The following is a 14,439-nucleotide window of genomic DNA, read 5'->3' on the forward strand; positions in this document are numbered from 1 at the left end:
TACTAAACTATAAAAGTATTCATTGGAATTTTATAGTTGAGGTTGCTGTCATGTGGTAGATTGACAGCAGTTCATTGAAGAACCAGCTTTTCACAATGAAGGTCCGAGAAGGGGCTCATTCGTCATTGACGAACAAAAGTACAATCCTAGTCTTCATAACTGCTGCATTTATAACCCTTGCTGACTTTGAGAGTTTTAACGAGAGAGGATATAAATAAAAAGTTTAAATTAATAATTTAACAATTAACAAATTGCAAAACCCCATCACTTCCTCGCTACTAAAAATAAGAGGTACAGAAGTCGAAATTTTCCAGTTTGATCACAAGAACAGCTACACAATTAACCTACTCCAGTCAGACACACGGTATATATGAAGGATACCCCCATGTGGGTCACATCAGCATGTGAACTTCGATTTCCACAGCCAGAACCCAGTGCTCTACCAACTGAGCTATTAAATGGAAAAACCCAGTAGTTACTGCTAGTATAAGGACAGTTCTTCAAGTTACTAAGGCAAGCCTCAAGAAAACACACACACAGTTCTTACTGTACATGTATTAAAAAATGTGTGATACATATTTGTGTTTGGTTTTCGCAGATTCAAGGGAAAACAACATGGCCAAACCATTATCATTTGTCACTGGTAATGTCAAGAAGCTAGAGGAAGTTGTCCAAATATTAGGGCAGAACTTTCCCAGAAAGGTGAGAGCGTTCATTCAAAAACAAAGTTTTATTTGCTGTATATTGACTATTTTGATCACCTATCCTTTGACTATGCAGCTGTTACAGATATACACATTGTACTTTCTCAGCCAGATTTTTGTGAAGGTAGCTTAATGTATAAAGCCATAAATGCCCTTTATATTTAAGACTTATCACTGTTGAACTGGTTGCAGCTCACATGTTGTCAGCCATTTTCCTCCATGATTGAATGTTAAAGTATCTCACTGTCTAGTTGCGGAATAGAGTAGCTTTGATTCAAGCATTACGGAGAGAAACAGCCCCAAATGTGTTGGATTCATGGTAAGGAATATTTGCTGCTGTTCACATGTGCACAGAAACTGGTTCAGTGTAAATCAATGGCGGGGCCTCCGTGGCTCAGTTGGTTAGCGCGCTAGGGCAGCTTAGTGACTCAGGAGCTTCACACCAATGCGGTAGCTGTGAGTTCAAGTCCAGCTCAGGCTGGCGTCCTCTCCGGCCGTATGTGGGAAGGCCCTTCAGCAACCTGCGGATGGTCAAGGGTTTCTTCCCACCATAATGCTTGCCGCCGTCGTATAAGTGAGATATTCTTGAGTACGGCGTAAAACACCAATCAAATAAATAAATAATTTCAAATTAGACAAACCAAAAGGGTCCATCACACTTGTACATCAAAACTAGTCACATTTTCCAAGCCTATACCATTGCAGTTGGCGAGCTTTCACCATCAGCTGCTTTAAAGCAACTCACTTGAGGTTATGACGTGTCAGAAAAAATGTAGGTCTTCCAGCAACGTGCAGATGGTCTTTCCCACGGTTTTCAACGCGCTCTGCTCAGTTTCCTCCCACCAAAATGCTGACAGTTGTCATATGAGTGACATACTCTTGCTTGCATACGGCATAAAACAAGAAATTGAATCGATAAATAAATAACTTTTTAAAATGCCCATGACATGCATAACTGCCTTACTCACGATCCTATGTGTCAGATTCGTCATCGCATAAGGAGTTTTATCACATCACATCAGGAGAATTTTATGGTAACTGCTGAATTTTGTATTGCAGGACTCTTTGCTTATAAGGGTTAAATAGTGGTAGTCTTTGTTTATCCTTTTGAACCAAACTGGCTCGGATAGCACAGTTGGTAGAACGTCCGCTTCGGGAGCGGTAGATCCAGGATCAATCCTGGATCGAGTCACACCTAAGACTTTAAAAGAGAAAGTTGTAACTTCCTCGCTTGGCGTTCAGCATGAAGGGAATAGTACAGCGACTGGTTGACCCGTATCAGTATAATGGCTCAGGCGGGGCGGCTTACTTGCCTTTGGTAAGTCGTCTCAGTGAAGCAGCACTAGATAAAAGAGCGCTGGAAATCCGTCCTGCGACAAGGAGGCACATTACGAACACCCTAAGGATTCTTTCGTCGTCATATGACTGAAAAATTGTTGAGTACGACGTTAAACCCCAAGCACTCACTCACTCATTTCTTTTGAACCATGGTGTTACTGGTAACTCCGTTTCATAGGGTATCCTTTATATCATTTTAATATTTCCACCAGGGTTATCTTGGAACTTAAGTAGCACTTATTGTGAGGCATAGTACCAGTCTGAACTGTTAGATAGTATCTTGGTTTATATTTACCCTAATTCTTCTAAAATTTGGGACAGGTATTTGTAGTGTTGAAAAGAAGAATATTAAATTTCTTTACCAGCCTTTTTTAAAAGTAAAGATATGAGTATGTTGTTCATTAGATGGTTTAACCATGTGAGAAAAAAGAAACTCCATATTCCTGCTAGAATTACACATGTATTGGCTAAAATGCGCATACCAGGTGTCCCAAGTTTTTTAAGAAATGGGGTACATCCATTCACCACAGTTTTCTCAACGTCATGCTTGCTGACGTGGTATAAGTGAAATATTCTTGAGTGCGGCGTAAACCCACCAAGCAAATAAATCTGACAAATAATTCCACCGTTTTTGTAGGTGGTTAATGTCGACCTAGATTTGCCGGAATATCAAGGTGATCCTGACACAGTCTCGCATGAGAAATGTCGGACAGCTGCAGAGAGGCTGCAAGGCCCTGTCATGGTGGAAGACACGAGCCTGTGTTTTAATGCCCTGGGAGGGATGCCCGGCCCCTATATTAAGTGGTTCCTCGAAAAAATAGGCCCTTCAGGTACGTAGAGTTTCTTTGTTGAACAGGTCCTGCTTGCACAAGGAGATCGTAGTTACAGTTGAATGTAAACTCTACAGTTGAGTTTACGACTGATTGTCAGTTACACCGCTTGCAAAAAGGATTTGTAAGCTGGTTATAACTATCAGAGTTACACTCACGATTGTACAACACACTTGACTTACACATAATGGTTGCCCGCTACGATATGGCTGAAATATTGCCCATGTGGTGTAAAGCCATAATCATTCACATAATGGTCGTCCTTATAACTAGAAAATGTACCATTTTCAGTAATGTTCTACATCAGACATTAAATGATTCAGCAGCTAACAACAGTAATGTGAAAAAAAAAGCATCTTTTTGAGACAATTAAATTGCATATCTCAAAAATTCCTAACAATCTTTTTTAGGCAAGTATATGTACTTCAGGTTAATTTCAAGACAAATGTAAACATTTAGAACAAGGTTGACCCGATTGTAAGTTAAACTGTCATAACTATCAATCCTTTCTTGCAAGTGGGTGTCGATTGTAAGTTAGGGCTATGATCACGATCTTAATCATTTACAATCAACTTAAGCTTAGGACTGCCTCAGAGTGCAAGCTGCCTCAGAAATAAATGATGGCCCATTGTGTATTAGAAGTAAGGCCATCTCTTGTTACTCGAGTTTCATCTCCGGCCATCATTAATCCATAGTCAAATCATATCAAGGACTTTTGTAATCTTAGTACTACTTCGCTTGAAGCTTAGCATAAGAGGGATAGGCTATAACTGATGGGCCCTGTGCTAGTTTTGTGGAATTGGGTTTGGGCGTCATATCGGGTGTCTTCAAGCATGGTGATCCAGTGAAGCAGCACTATGTAATAAATCTTACATCATACGGAACTAATTCAGAATGAAGGCTCTGTTCCAGTAAAACAAAGGATACAATTGCAAAAATTAATTGAATAAGCATTCTGGAAGTCCCTTTCAGTATGAGCTGTTGAAATTATAGCTATATCAGAATAATAGATTGTGAAGCCATGTACCAAGTTTAGTATGTTGAACCATTTTGAAAAAATTCTGAGAAACTTTCCTGACAGACAGACTGACAGAAGATGGGTGAACCTGTAGTGCCCCGGGTCCTGAAGCATAAATGTATGCACATTTCAGGTCTTCACCGAATGCTGCATGGTTTTGAGGACAAGTCCGGATATGCCCTGTGCACATTTGCGGTGTGCGAGGGTCCAGGACAGGAAGTGCTTCTGTTTAGAGGGAAGACGGACGGAACCATTGTTGACCCCAGAGGTCCAGCCAAGTTTGGATGGGATCCTTGTTTCCAGCCAAACAACTTTGATCAGACCTATGCAGAAATGCCGAAGGAAACCAAGAATGGTATTTCTCATAGAGGGAAAGCTCTTAAAGCTCTTCAGGAACATTTCTTAAAGACTTCTTGGCAATAATTTCTTTATCATTTCACCTTGTAACATAGAAACTTGCATTTATGTAGTTCATGTCATCTTATAATAAAAAGAAGAAAAGAAAAACATGTATATATTCTATCAAAGGTCTACTCTTTATTTCTTTCAACTAGAGTCATTGTCAGCCAAGAGTTGTCAGAGGCAAAACAATGGTAATTTTTGAACAAGTTTGTGGTGCTTTCAAAGGCTGCCAGTGTGTTCACAGTAATTTTACTTGATTGCTTGTATGATAATGTGATAGAAAGACAGATAGCCATGGTTGCTCGGTGAAGGAACCTGACAAGTGAAGTGATTCAGCAAGTGATGTGATACGCATATGCTTCCTGTGTCCAATGTGTGACATGAGGTTTTAAAGCAATAACTGTATGTTGAAACGATAGGCTGCTGTATATTTCTAGCAGTAGACCAACAAGGAAATTCCTGGATGGTCTACTGGTCAGAATGTCCACCCATAACAAGGACATTCCTGTAGATGTGATAATTTAAAAGCTGTTACAGATGTTCAACTTAGTTGGCTTGTTTTTACTGATTTTGGCTCAAAACTTGGACATCATTCTCCCACAGTGCTCAGGAGCAACTTCCTGTAATCTCCACTTGTCTCCCCTTTAATGGCTGAGTACAAAGTCTGGCTGTATTTTTCAGCATACACTCTTTTGATGTCTTTCATGTCCACCTGAAATAAAAAGCATAACAGAATTAGGCCATACCTGGTTTTGGGAGAAAAATATATGTATACATGAGTACCAGTTTTTAAACAGATTTCTTCACAGGAGAGTCTGGGGTTTTCACCTGACCTTAGGTTATGTGTAAGTATCATTCAGAACCTTTCTCGAAAGATTTTTACTCTTGTTCTGCTCACTTTTCGCATAACAAAATTAGCTTCACACATGTGTAATATTTTTGAATGTATGTTTAAGATGAAGTCTATGACCTGTCGAGCTGATTGAAACAAATGTGAACAACACTGATGGCACTTTATGAAATTGCTCCTATGGAGAGCAACATTAAAGGTTGAAATTGCTCCTATGGAGAGCAACGTTAAAGGTTGAAATTGCTCCTATGGAGAGCAACGTTAAAGGTTTTATTCAGAATGACAACTTTACTGAATCTTTCTATAAAGAAAGATATACTGATCAATGATGAACGGTCAGTTGCTGAAGAGATCTCATTATTCGATTTCATTCTTTAACGTTTATTCAATCAAAGCCAGGATGGTGGGATGAGCGGTACATTCATGTAAAGTACATGTTAGATGATCTCATTCTTTTTTGTCATTTCATAAACTGGCAGGAACAAAATCAGCCTTTCTCTACAGAAACTAAACTTCAGGTTTATGTCAAATTGTTTTTTTCGATTTCGTACAGCAGCCAATCAGGGTGATTATGTTTGGATTGAAGAGTTGGCAAGTTGTCCAGTGAGCGAAGTACTCCGGTGCAATCCAAAGTCATGAGTGGCAACATCAAAATTGGTAACCTTAGCAAATTCTCTTCTAGTACTCTGTACGAAGGTAGTGGCTTGATAGGCACGGTATTAATATGCTGTGACTTAGACCGATTGCTCTGATTTGAGATTTTGGGCAAATTTGGTTGTCAAGAGTAGCCCCAAATGGTTTTGGAACATCATTGCTTAAACAGAATTCTGTGTGAAAACAGCAGTGTAACTTTGGGACTGACTGTGACTGGATTCGGGGTTTGACATGTCTGGTTCCACAGACATGGCATTCGGATGATCCAGCACCCTGAATATTGGTGTCGTAGAGATAGGTATCCACAGGCAGACGTTGTTAGGATATGGTTGAATATGAAAGTTAGGTTTGACGTGACACCCTAAGCAGTGGAACGAACTGTACAGCACCTGTCGAATTGGAGACCGGAAGATACACTGCGACTCACCTCCGAGTGGCTGACAACAAGTTGCATAAGTCGCTCGTCATCCGTCCCAGATCCTTTAAAAGACTCGTGGAAACATTCGGCAAAGTATTCCAGAGGGCTCCTCACAAATCGAACTGTAAATCACAACACAAGCATGTGCCTAATGAAATGTAATGAGAGCACATGTGTATAGATGACATCTTCTAGTTATTCTGTGAGCTTTGGTATAGATATTAACATATTTATGTACATGTAGCATAAAATTTCAAGTTTTGAAAATATACCGGAGGCGACCGCTGTCTAGTGGTTACCGTGCACAGCAGCACGATAACCCAGTGGCCTCTCCTCACCAATGCTATCGCTGTGAGCTTAAGTCCGACTCATGCTGGTCGAACATCGGCAGATATGCATCCCATTCTGTGGATGGTCATGGGTTTCCCCCGAGCTCTGCTCGATTACCTCTCACCATGTATAATACTGGCCACTTTCGCCTATAAGTGAAATATTCTCGAGTACGGCCGTAAATTCCATGAAGTAAATATATAAAGCGAAAATCTGCCATCTCGAATCATGTTAAATCCCTGCCATACAATAGACTGGTCAAGTGTAAACCCATTATTAAGAACAAACTTAACCATCATCACCACTAGCAAGCAAATGGAGGGCAGAGAAATTCGAAGATCAATCTTCGTTCATAACATCAGCGGGAATACCTCATGAGCGTAAAATCCCAGACACCTATTACAGTGATTAGATTTGAGCAGACAGACGCTGTCGCTAGCCATGTGCCTCACACCTGTTCAAGCCCATTATTTGTTTATTGTTAATCTGTTGTATGTTTCGTCTCACTTCTCAACAACTTTACTTTATTCATGAAGCTGTTACTCATTGTTCACAATGCCTGATAAATCCCAGGCGCTAATTTTAATTGTCCCACACTTAGACACAATGTCTGTTTATTGTTTATCTGCATGTTTCGTCTCACTCCTCATGTGGCTGAAATCAACAATTCCACTTGCTCTTTAAATACTATTGGGCTTAATCACTGAATGATCATTATGCATGGCATTTGTATTGTTATATGTCCCGTTATGCCCTTGAAAGAAAAAACTCAAGCTCCTGATTGTCAAATGTGCTGCACTAACACGCTAATCACTCCCCTGGCAATCCACCTCAGCTTCCAAATGCGAAAAAATCTAATAAGAGCTTTAGCCCACTCAAGCCCCTTCAGCATATGTGTAATTAATAGCAGATATGTTGGATGAACGCCATAGGGTACACTTTCCCATCTGTACCCTTGATTTATTTATTTTATTTAATCGGTGTTTTACGCTACACTCAAGAATATTTCACTTTAACGACGGTGGCCAGCATTATGGTGGGAGGACAGCGCGCAGGTCGGGGGCTATTCTCTTTCATCGGATGAACAAGACGTAAGCAGTTTGCCCACAACATGTCATGGCAAAGACAGGAATGATCAATATACGGCTTAGGCCAGAATTACTTTAGGCGGGAAAGGGTCTCCATTGCAAGTGAATTCATTGCGTGGCCTACACGGAAAATGCCTATCGACCACTCAGGCCGCGGGTTCGAGCCCAGATCTCGCAGTTCTTTCTATGAGCTTTAGTGAGAAGACTTTTCAGGTCCCTGGCGAGAGCGGTGAGTTTTATAGGTTATGCAAAGTTGCCTCCATTAATAAAATTGATTACCGTCGTATAAGTGAACCATTCTTAAGCATGCCATTGGGGGTCAGTCCAATTTTATAGATAATACATAAACTTGTTTGCAAAGACAGACCTAGACTTCATTTATGAGAGTGTTTGAGACAATGATTTATCATCCACAGCATGCAAGCTTGCTCTGGTATTAGAACAGGACTATCCTGGAAATCCAACGAATGATTGGAATGGCCTAAAGCATGTTAGCCTGGGGAGACTATATCTAATAAACAAGTTTTAGGAATATCCATGGAGATGGGCTTAAAAATTTGTCATTTCAACCCCCTAAATTACATACAGAATTTGAAGAAATTGATCTTAATGTAGTCAGACAAACACACCAGTGCAAGCGCTCACACACATACCTATTGCCAAAAAAGCCCTCTTCAAGTTTCCGCTAGTTTCGGCCGCCACAGCGCCCTCTATGTCTTGGTCATCCAGTTTCCGATACTCCTCGAATGTTCTCCTGAGATGACCCATACTTCGGTTAACAAGAATTTTATTGAAGACTGTTTCATCGGTACCCATTCGGTTACCCTCTCCTGCCTGTGAGGAAAGAAATATGCCTTCTGTAAGAATACAAACGTTCGTGCAAAAGATTTCAAAAAGGTTTGGAAGTCAATTATCCTACAAAAAGCAAACGCCAAGACATTACAATCGTACTGATTAAATATTTTTGTGCATGCATGTATTTACTTATTTTGCTTATTGAAATGATAAGTTGGACAATTATTTAGGTTCTGTAGGGAGATCTTTTTTAGTTTTTATCACAGTTTATAGCCTATTATGGAAGAAAATGTACTCTTTGACAAATGTACGTAAGACTGAGCATGTGACTACATGAGACTTCATGGGGGTGAGAAATATTTAGTACTGCGTTCAATGAACATGCCATTTCTTGTTTATGAAGCAGTATTCTGAGTTTCAGTGGTTGGACATAATTATGTCTTTCTGCTGAATTTATAGGCCTATGTTTGCAACATCTAATAAACAAAAATTAATAATGAAAACTGAAGCCTGTGGTCCGATGATTTTCCAGGCAATAAACATGCTTACATTATATAGGTCTTCAGCATCTTTCTTTACCAATTCCACGTCAATTTCTGGTTCTTGGCTTCGCTGACCTTGAAGTAGAGAAACGAGTACACGTTCAAGGTCACCACTAGTTTCCCCTTTTATTGCTGCCTCCAGCTCATGGCCGTAGTCTGTGAGTAATAACAAATGCGTTAAATAATTAGGATTGGCAAGTTAAACGTATCACAGCTGTAAATATGCCGCTAATTGCGCATGGAATTTTCACACTCTCAAAGAATTTTAATTGCTATTGGCCTATTGATTACGTTATTTGTATACAGGGTATCTGTTTCCAAACACATTTAACAAACAACATTCAAAATAATAAGATATTTCCAAGACCGTAAATTCCATGCCTTTATATTAAGTTTTAAAGATAAGAAGGTAAGAACTAAATATTTGCCAGAGAGCCCGAACCAGCAGCATCTAGGATTCTGTGTTATTTTAACATACTCTTTCTGTAGTTTTCTCTGATTTCTTCAAGTTGAGATGGAGTCCGACTGACAAGAATTTCGATTAGTGTGGATTCCTTTGTCCCCAGGCTCTGTAAACAATGGAAACTTACGAAGTTCACAAGCACGTCCGGATTACGCTTTTGAGCTACAGTTTAACATTTCAACTCCTTGCCTTCGCGTAGAAGCTCTATTTATAGGTCCTTACTTTTATTATTTGTTAATTTATTGACAGTCCGCATCAGTGTGATTTTAGAATCGTAGGGGGTTATATATAAACCGAATTTCAAACCGAACTACACACTTAACTGACTTGTATATCCAATGAAATACACTTCTCTGTACTATATCGACCTATACATCATGAATACCTGTCACTTGACTCACTGTGTTCTCATCCATACCTTCATTGCTAGGTAAAGGCAGTGTGCATCAAAATTACGACTCGGCATCAAGAAGTACAAACAGAGCGTCTCAAAATGGCCGCTTAACTCGTCCTGAAGATCATGAATAATAACCTGAAATGTAAAACAAAATCAGTCAGTAGTCATTCCCTGCCATTCACGTATACGGCCTTCATTACACCAAGATAGTATTTACATCTAAACAGCTCATGTAGAATCAGACAGCAAACAAATATAAGAAGAAAAAAATAGAGAGATTGGGAGGTGAGTAATATATGGGTGAATGTATATATAGAAGCAAGAATGAAATCATGGAGTCATAATTGTTACAAAATGAAACCTTTATGAAGGTATGAAAATATTTCTATTCTTAACTCAGTTTGAAATGTCGATGATGACGACAAAACTTAATCTATATAGGACTTAAAATTGCGGTGTGATAATTGTGTTGTGAGTGAGTGAGTGCTTGGGGTTTAATGTCGTACTTTACAATTTTTCAGTCGTATAACGACGATAATTGTGTTGTGACGGTGAAGTATACGTTGTCATCATCAACTGCGTTGTCATCATAAACTGTGTTCATCGTGGTCACATACTGCGTTGTCATCATAAACAGTGTCGTGATCATAAATTGCGTTGTCATCATTAACTGTGCTCATGGTGGTCACATATTGCGTTGTCATCATAAACTGTGTCGTGATCATAAATTGCGTTGTCATCATAAACTGTGTTTTCAAGCTGTGGTCAGGTTCAAGGTGAGGTTCAGGTGCCGCGGTGACTTTTTTTGTTTATTTTGATGATTTTGGAAGCTTGTGAACTTTCATCGCTTTTTTTTTCTTCTGTTCTATATTCAGAAAAGAAGGTGACAACGCACCTACCCTGCCGTCACATACTGCGTGGTGACCATAAACTGTGTCGTGATCATAAATTGCGTTGTAGCCATAAATGACGTCATGATGACAAAGTGCGAATCTATAGAGTTTGCGGGTTCGCACACTTGCACACCTACCCTGCCGTACATGGTTTTGTACATGGACTTGATCATCTGCCTCTCTGAATTACAATGATTGGACAGAACATCGATGATGACATTCTCATCCGTACCTTGAAAAACAAAATGTCATCGACAATCAGAGGAGGCAAATAGAGAAGCGTCGACGCACAGGTGAATTTGTGTTTTCGGCCTACTTGTCACTAATTTCCTTAATAAGAATGGGCATAACCAGTTTATATTTATGTTAAAATTTATTTGGTTACTTGCAAACATGCCGTGCATTCAAGAAATAAAATGTTTTGATGAAGCATGAATATTGACAGGATTGTGGTGGGCTTTTTGTGAAAAATTTCGGCTTAAACCTTGATAATGATTGCTAGGTACCGGTACGCATAGTTTAGAATGTGCTATTATGAAATATTATCCATGTAGATGGGCGTAAAATTGGCATAATATATGATAAAAAACCTTACCTAGACCTTTCATGGCTTTCCGCAGCCTTTCCGCTGCCTTCTCAACGTCCAGTGTGTCGCCAGCGGGGAGAACGGTGCCCTGGCATGAAAATTGACGTGTCAACATCATGTTATAACTGGTCACACAAAAAGTGGGCAAAAGAGGTGAGAAGCCTAAAGAGCCCTGGGTTCGTATTTATCAAACGTCACAAGATTTAAGTGAAAAATTCAAACACCGCTACAAATAAAATGCTTTGCTCTGGAAAGTTGAAAATGTGAACACTGATTCTTTGCTACAGAGCAATGTACTAACCACAATTTGAGTTCTTTCCTGTTATCACTTTGGCTTTTTATGGACTCGCAATTTATGACCTTAGTCTTAAATTGCTTGATAAATCGGGCACAGGTTCCTGCATCGTCGCGGCCGCGGTGACTATTTTTGTGTGTTTTGATGATTTTGGAAGCTTGTGAACTTTCATGGGTTTTTTTTTGGCTTCTGTTCTATATTCAGAAAAGAAGGGCTAATTTTCAGGGATTCGTTTGCTTATATCAGATTGATTCGGCGTAATTCTCTCTGGTGCTGTTGCACGTGGCAAAAATGCGCGTCCATGTTATTTTGTGTACCAGTATACAAACTGTGTAATTTATGTAACACATGTACAGTGACTTGTGTATATGTGTATGCCCCGCTGATACACATGTCATTGAGGATGTACAAATTTGTACACGATTGTTTTCAGAGAGTAACTCCACGCATGCGCGGGTTCATTCTAGACCAGTGAAGTCTAATAAAATGCAATGTAATATCGCTGCATTTTATATCTAATGCGTTTTACTCATGGTGCTAGAGGGCACGTAAGTTGATACTTTTTAAGCATTTATACATGAACAGTTAGAATAAATTCCTATAATTGAAGTAAATTAACAAGTGGCCAAAGGGTCTGGTATTGTACGGCCCCAGTGCAAGAATCTGTGGACCTCTAGTAGCGAAACTGACTATGGCCTTGAGTGACAGCTGCTTACACTGAAGTACTGCTACTTCTTTTTTCAGTTCTGTTTGGCTCGTCCTTTCCTGCCATATGGCAAGCCTACCGTTTATAAAACTCCAAATATGCACTGAAGGGATGTATAGGTCATAAAATCGAAAACTTGTAGCCGACTCCGGTCACACTGTGATATGTTTTTTTTTGGCATTAGACACTGTAGAGTCGTGAATATCACTGCTCTACAAATGTAAATTTCTAAAAAATTATTGATCCCGCAGTTATGCACAAATCAACTAAATAAATATATAACAAATTTAACTTTCAGCCTTATACTTTAATGTTAATCTTTAATGTTAAACTAGTGAACCGCATGTGCTCTCCACCAGGATTCACGTTTGATGCCGCTATAGCAGCCAAATGTTACGTAATACCATAGCGTATCCATTCTAATTCATGATAACACTTATTTAATGCAAGACGGCCTTTATCTTTACTCACACAAAGGTATGTTTCCAAAGAAAAAAAGTGTCACAAAGATTCGAACTCTTCCCCGATATACCATTCCCCGGCTTGACTTAAATAAAAAATTAAAATCTTAATATAATACGGACCTTATATATAGCCCCAGAAGTCAAAATTTCCATTAATTTGTCTTTAAACATATATTTACCACATTCTAGTTTTCAGATGTTACCAGTAGGCCTACCAATTTTAACTTCAATGGTCCGAAAATAAATGTTGAAACCACATTTCGAATCATAAATGAAGTTAACCTGGTGTGGAAACGGTCCCTATCATCATTTGAGACGCGCAGTTTATTGCCGGAAATATACGATTTCAGCACGCCTATTATACATAGCCTTTAAGTTGATTAATCATGAACTGGATTTCTTGCTACATGCAATTAGGGGACAAGTATTAATCAACGAGAGTATAATTTCTAATTAATACAATATATACAGGCCAGAACATGGCCTGAAATACGGAAATCATGCATGATAAATGTATGCAAATGAGAACCAATTAAAGAACCATAAACACGCAACTATTCTATCATGAGGTGATTCAGTTATTTGCAACGAACTTTCACATGCACAATGCCTGAATTATTTATGAAGAAAATTTGAATAAGAGCGTGTTATTTAATAGACATATGCATGTATAAGTTGGACTTCATCTGAACCGACATATATATAGGAATTAGACATTGCCATTCAGTCAGATATCATTTAGAATATGAATTTATTGCAAACAAAGTCTATATATTCAGTCTGGACTTAAATTAGTTAGAGAACAGTATATAATGTCCGGATACAAAAAGATCTCTACTGCACCGAGGCTTCGTAAATGGCTTTGCGTCCATGTTGACAATAAGCGGTCATCCGCACAGCCTTATACGTTCAGTCAATAAATTAATCAATCAATCAGTCAATGAGTGAGCATGTGAAGGACATCCACACTGAATTTGGTATTGACACGTCATTCATATACATTAGTACTCGAGCCGAATTAATTGCTTGTTTATTTGTATTTTGGAGTATCATATATAGTTTTTAAAAAAATCGTCACACATACGACCATCATTCACAAGTAGCAGTAGTCATCTGCATATAACTTGTATATTCATGCATGCATGAGAAATTTACCCGCAGCCGAAATTTAACGGGCGTAATTCTTTTGTACATACATGTACATGATTAGATTTCTCACACTCATATTTTTTTTTTAATCTTTACATCGGCTTACATGTACTTGTACATCAATTTCAACTAGTTAATGCTATGAGAGACGCATATTTCTACAGACGTACCTCAAAATATGCAGCTGCCATGATGTTCTTACGCTCTCTAGCTGTACTGCAATTCGCTTTTGGACGTCTTGTCACGTATGTTGTTAACAAAGGACCTTGCGTTAACAGCACAAATGTCACGTGTTGGTCTAAATGTTATATGATGTGTAACAGGTCACTTCAGACGCACCGTAGAACAGCAACATGTACAGCTTTATTAACACAGAATGGACTTGGGCAATAACTTGCCCCATTCCACATTCAGCAATGCGGACTTCTTCCAATTCCTTAAGTAAATTCTCTTAAACTAATAGACGGTTAGACACTATAGTTAAAGAATTTTTACCCTCAACATTAACTGAGATGTA

General features: G+C 39.0%; 2 protein-coding genes across 2 annotated transcripts in view; one reads left to right on the forward strand and one right to left on the reverse strand.

Moving 5' to 3' along the window:
• Positions 1–4,355, forward strand: part of LOC135471401 (inosine triphosphate pyrophosphatase-like) — a 5,182-nt gene extending 827 nt beyond the window's left edge. The window contains exons 2-4 of the mRNA XM_064750628.1: positions 599–702; positions 2,680–2,872; positions 4,024–4,355. Of these exons, the coding sequence (XP_064606698.1) occupies positions 616–702; positions 2,680–2,872; positions 4,024–4,313 (570 nt within the window). The 5' untranslated portion in view covers positions 599–615 and the 3' untranslated portion in view covers positions 4,314–4,355. The remainder of the gene's footprint in view (positions 1–598; positions 703–2,679; positions 2,873–4,023) is intronic.
• An 86-nt stretch (positions 4,356–4,441) lies between these two features.
• LOC135470804 (annexin A5-like) lies at positions 4,442–14,113 on the reverse strand. Its single transcript, XM_064749846.1, has 9 exons — positions 14,093–14,113; positions 11,318–11,396; positions 10,860–10,954; positions 9,851–9,964; positions 9,448–9,538; positions 8,977–9,125; positions 8,286–8,466; positions 6,224–6,336; positions 4,442–5,004 (listed from the first exon to the last, which is right to left on the reverse strand). Exons 1-9 carry the CDS (start codon positions 14,111–14,113, stop codon positions 4,882–4,884), a joined length of 966 nt encoding a protein of 321 aa, XP_064605916.1. The 3' UTR covers positions 4,442–4,881.
• Positions 14,114–14,439: the final 326 nt, after the last annotated feature.

The sequence above is a fragment of the Liolophura sinensis genome, chromosome 7 (genome assembly GCF_032854445.1).
Source record: "Liolophura sinensis isolate JHLJ2023 chromosome 7, CUHK_Ljap_v2, whole genome shotgun sequence".
Lineage (NCBI taxonomy): Eukaryota > Metazoa > Mollusca > Polyplacophora > Chitonida > Chitonidae > Liolophura > Liolophura sinensis.

Coding starts and splice junctions, on each gene's coding strand:
- LOC135470804 (XM_064749846.1), bottom strand. CDS start 14,113: ATGGCAGCTGCATATTTTGAG. Junction 9,965..10,859: donor ACAAAACCATGTACGGCAGG/GTAGGTGTGCAA, acceptor TTTACATTTCAG/GTTATTATTCATGATCTTCA. Junction 5,005..6,223: donor TTGTTGTCAGCCACTCGGAG/GTGAGTCGCAGT, acceptor TTTTTATTTCAG/GTGGACATGAAAGACATCAA.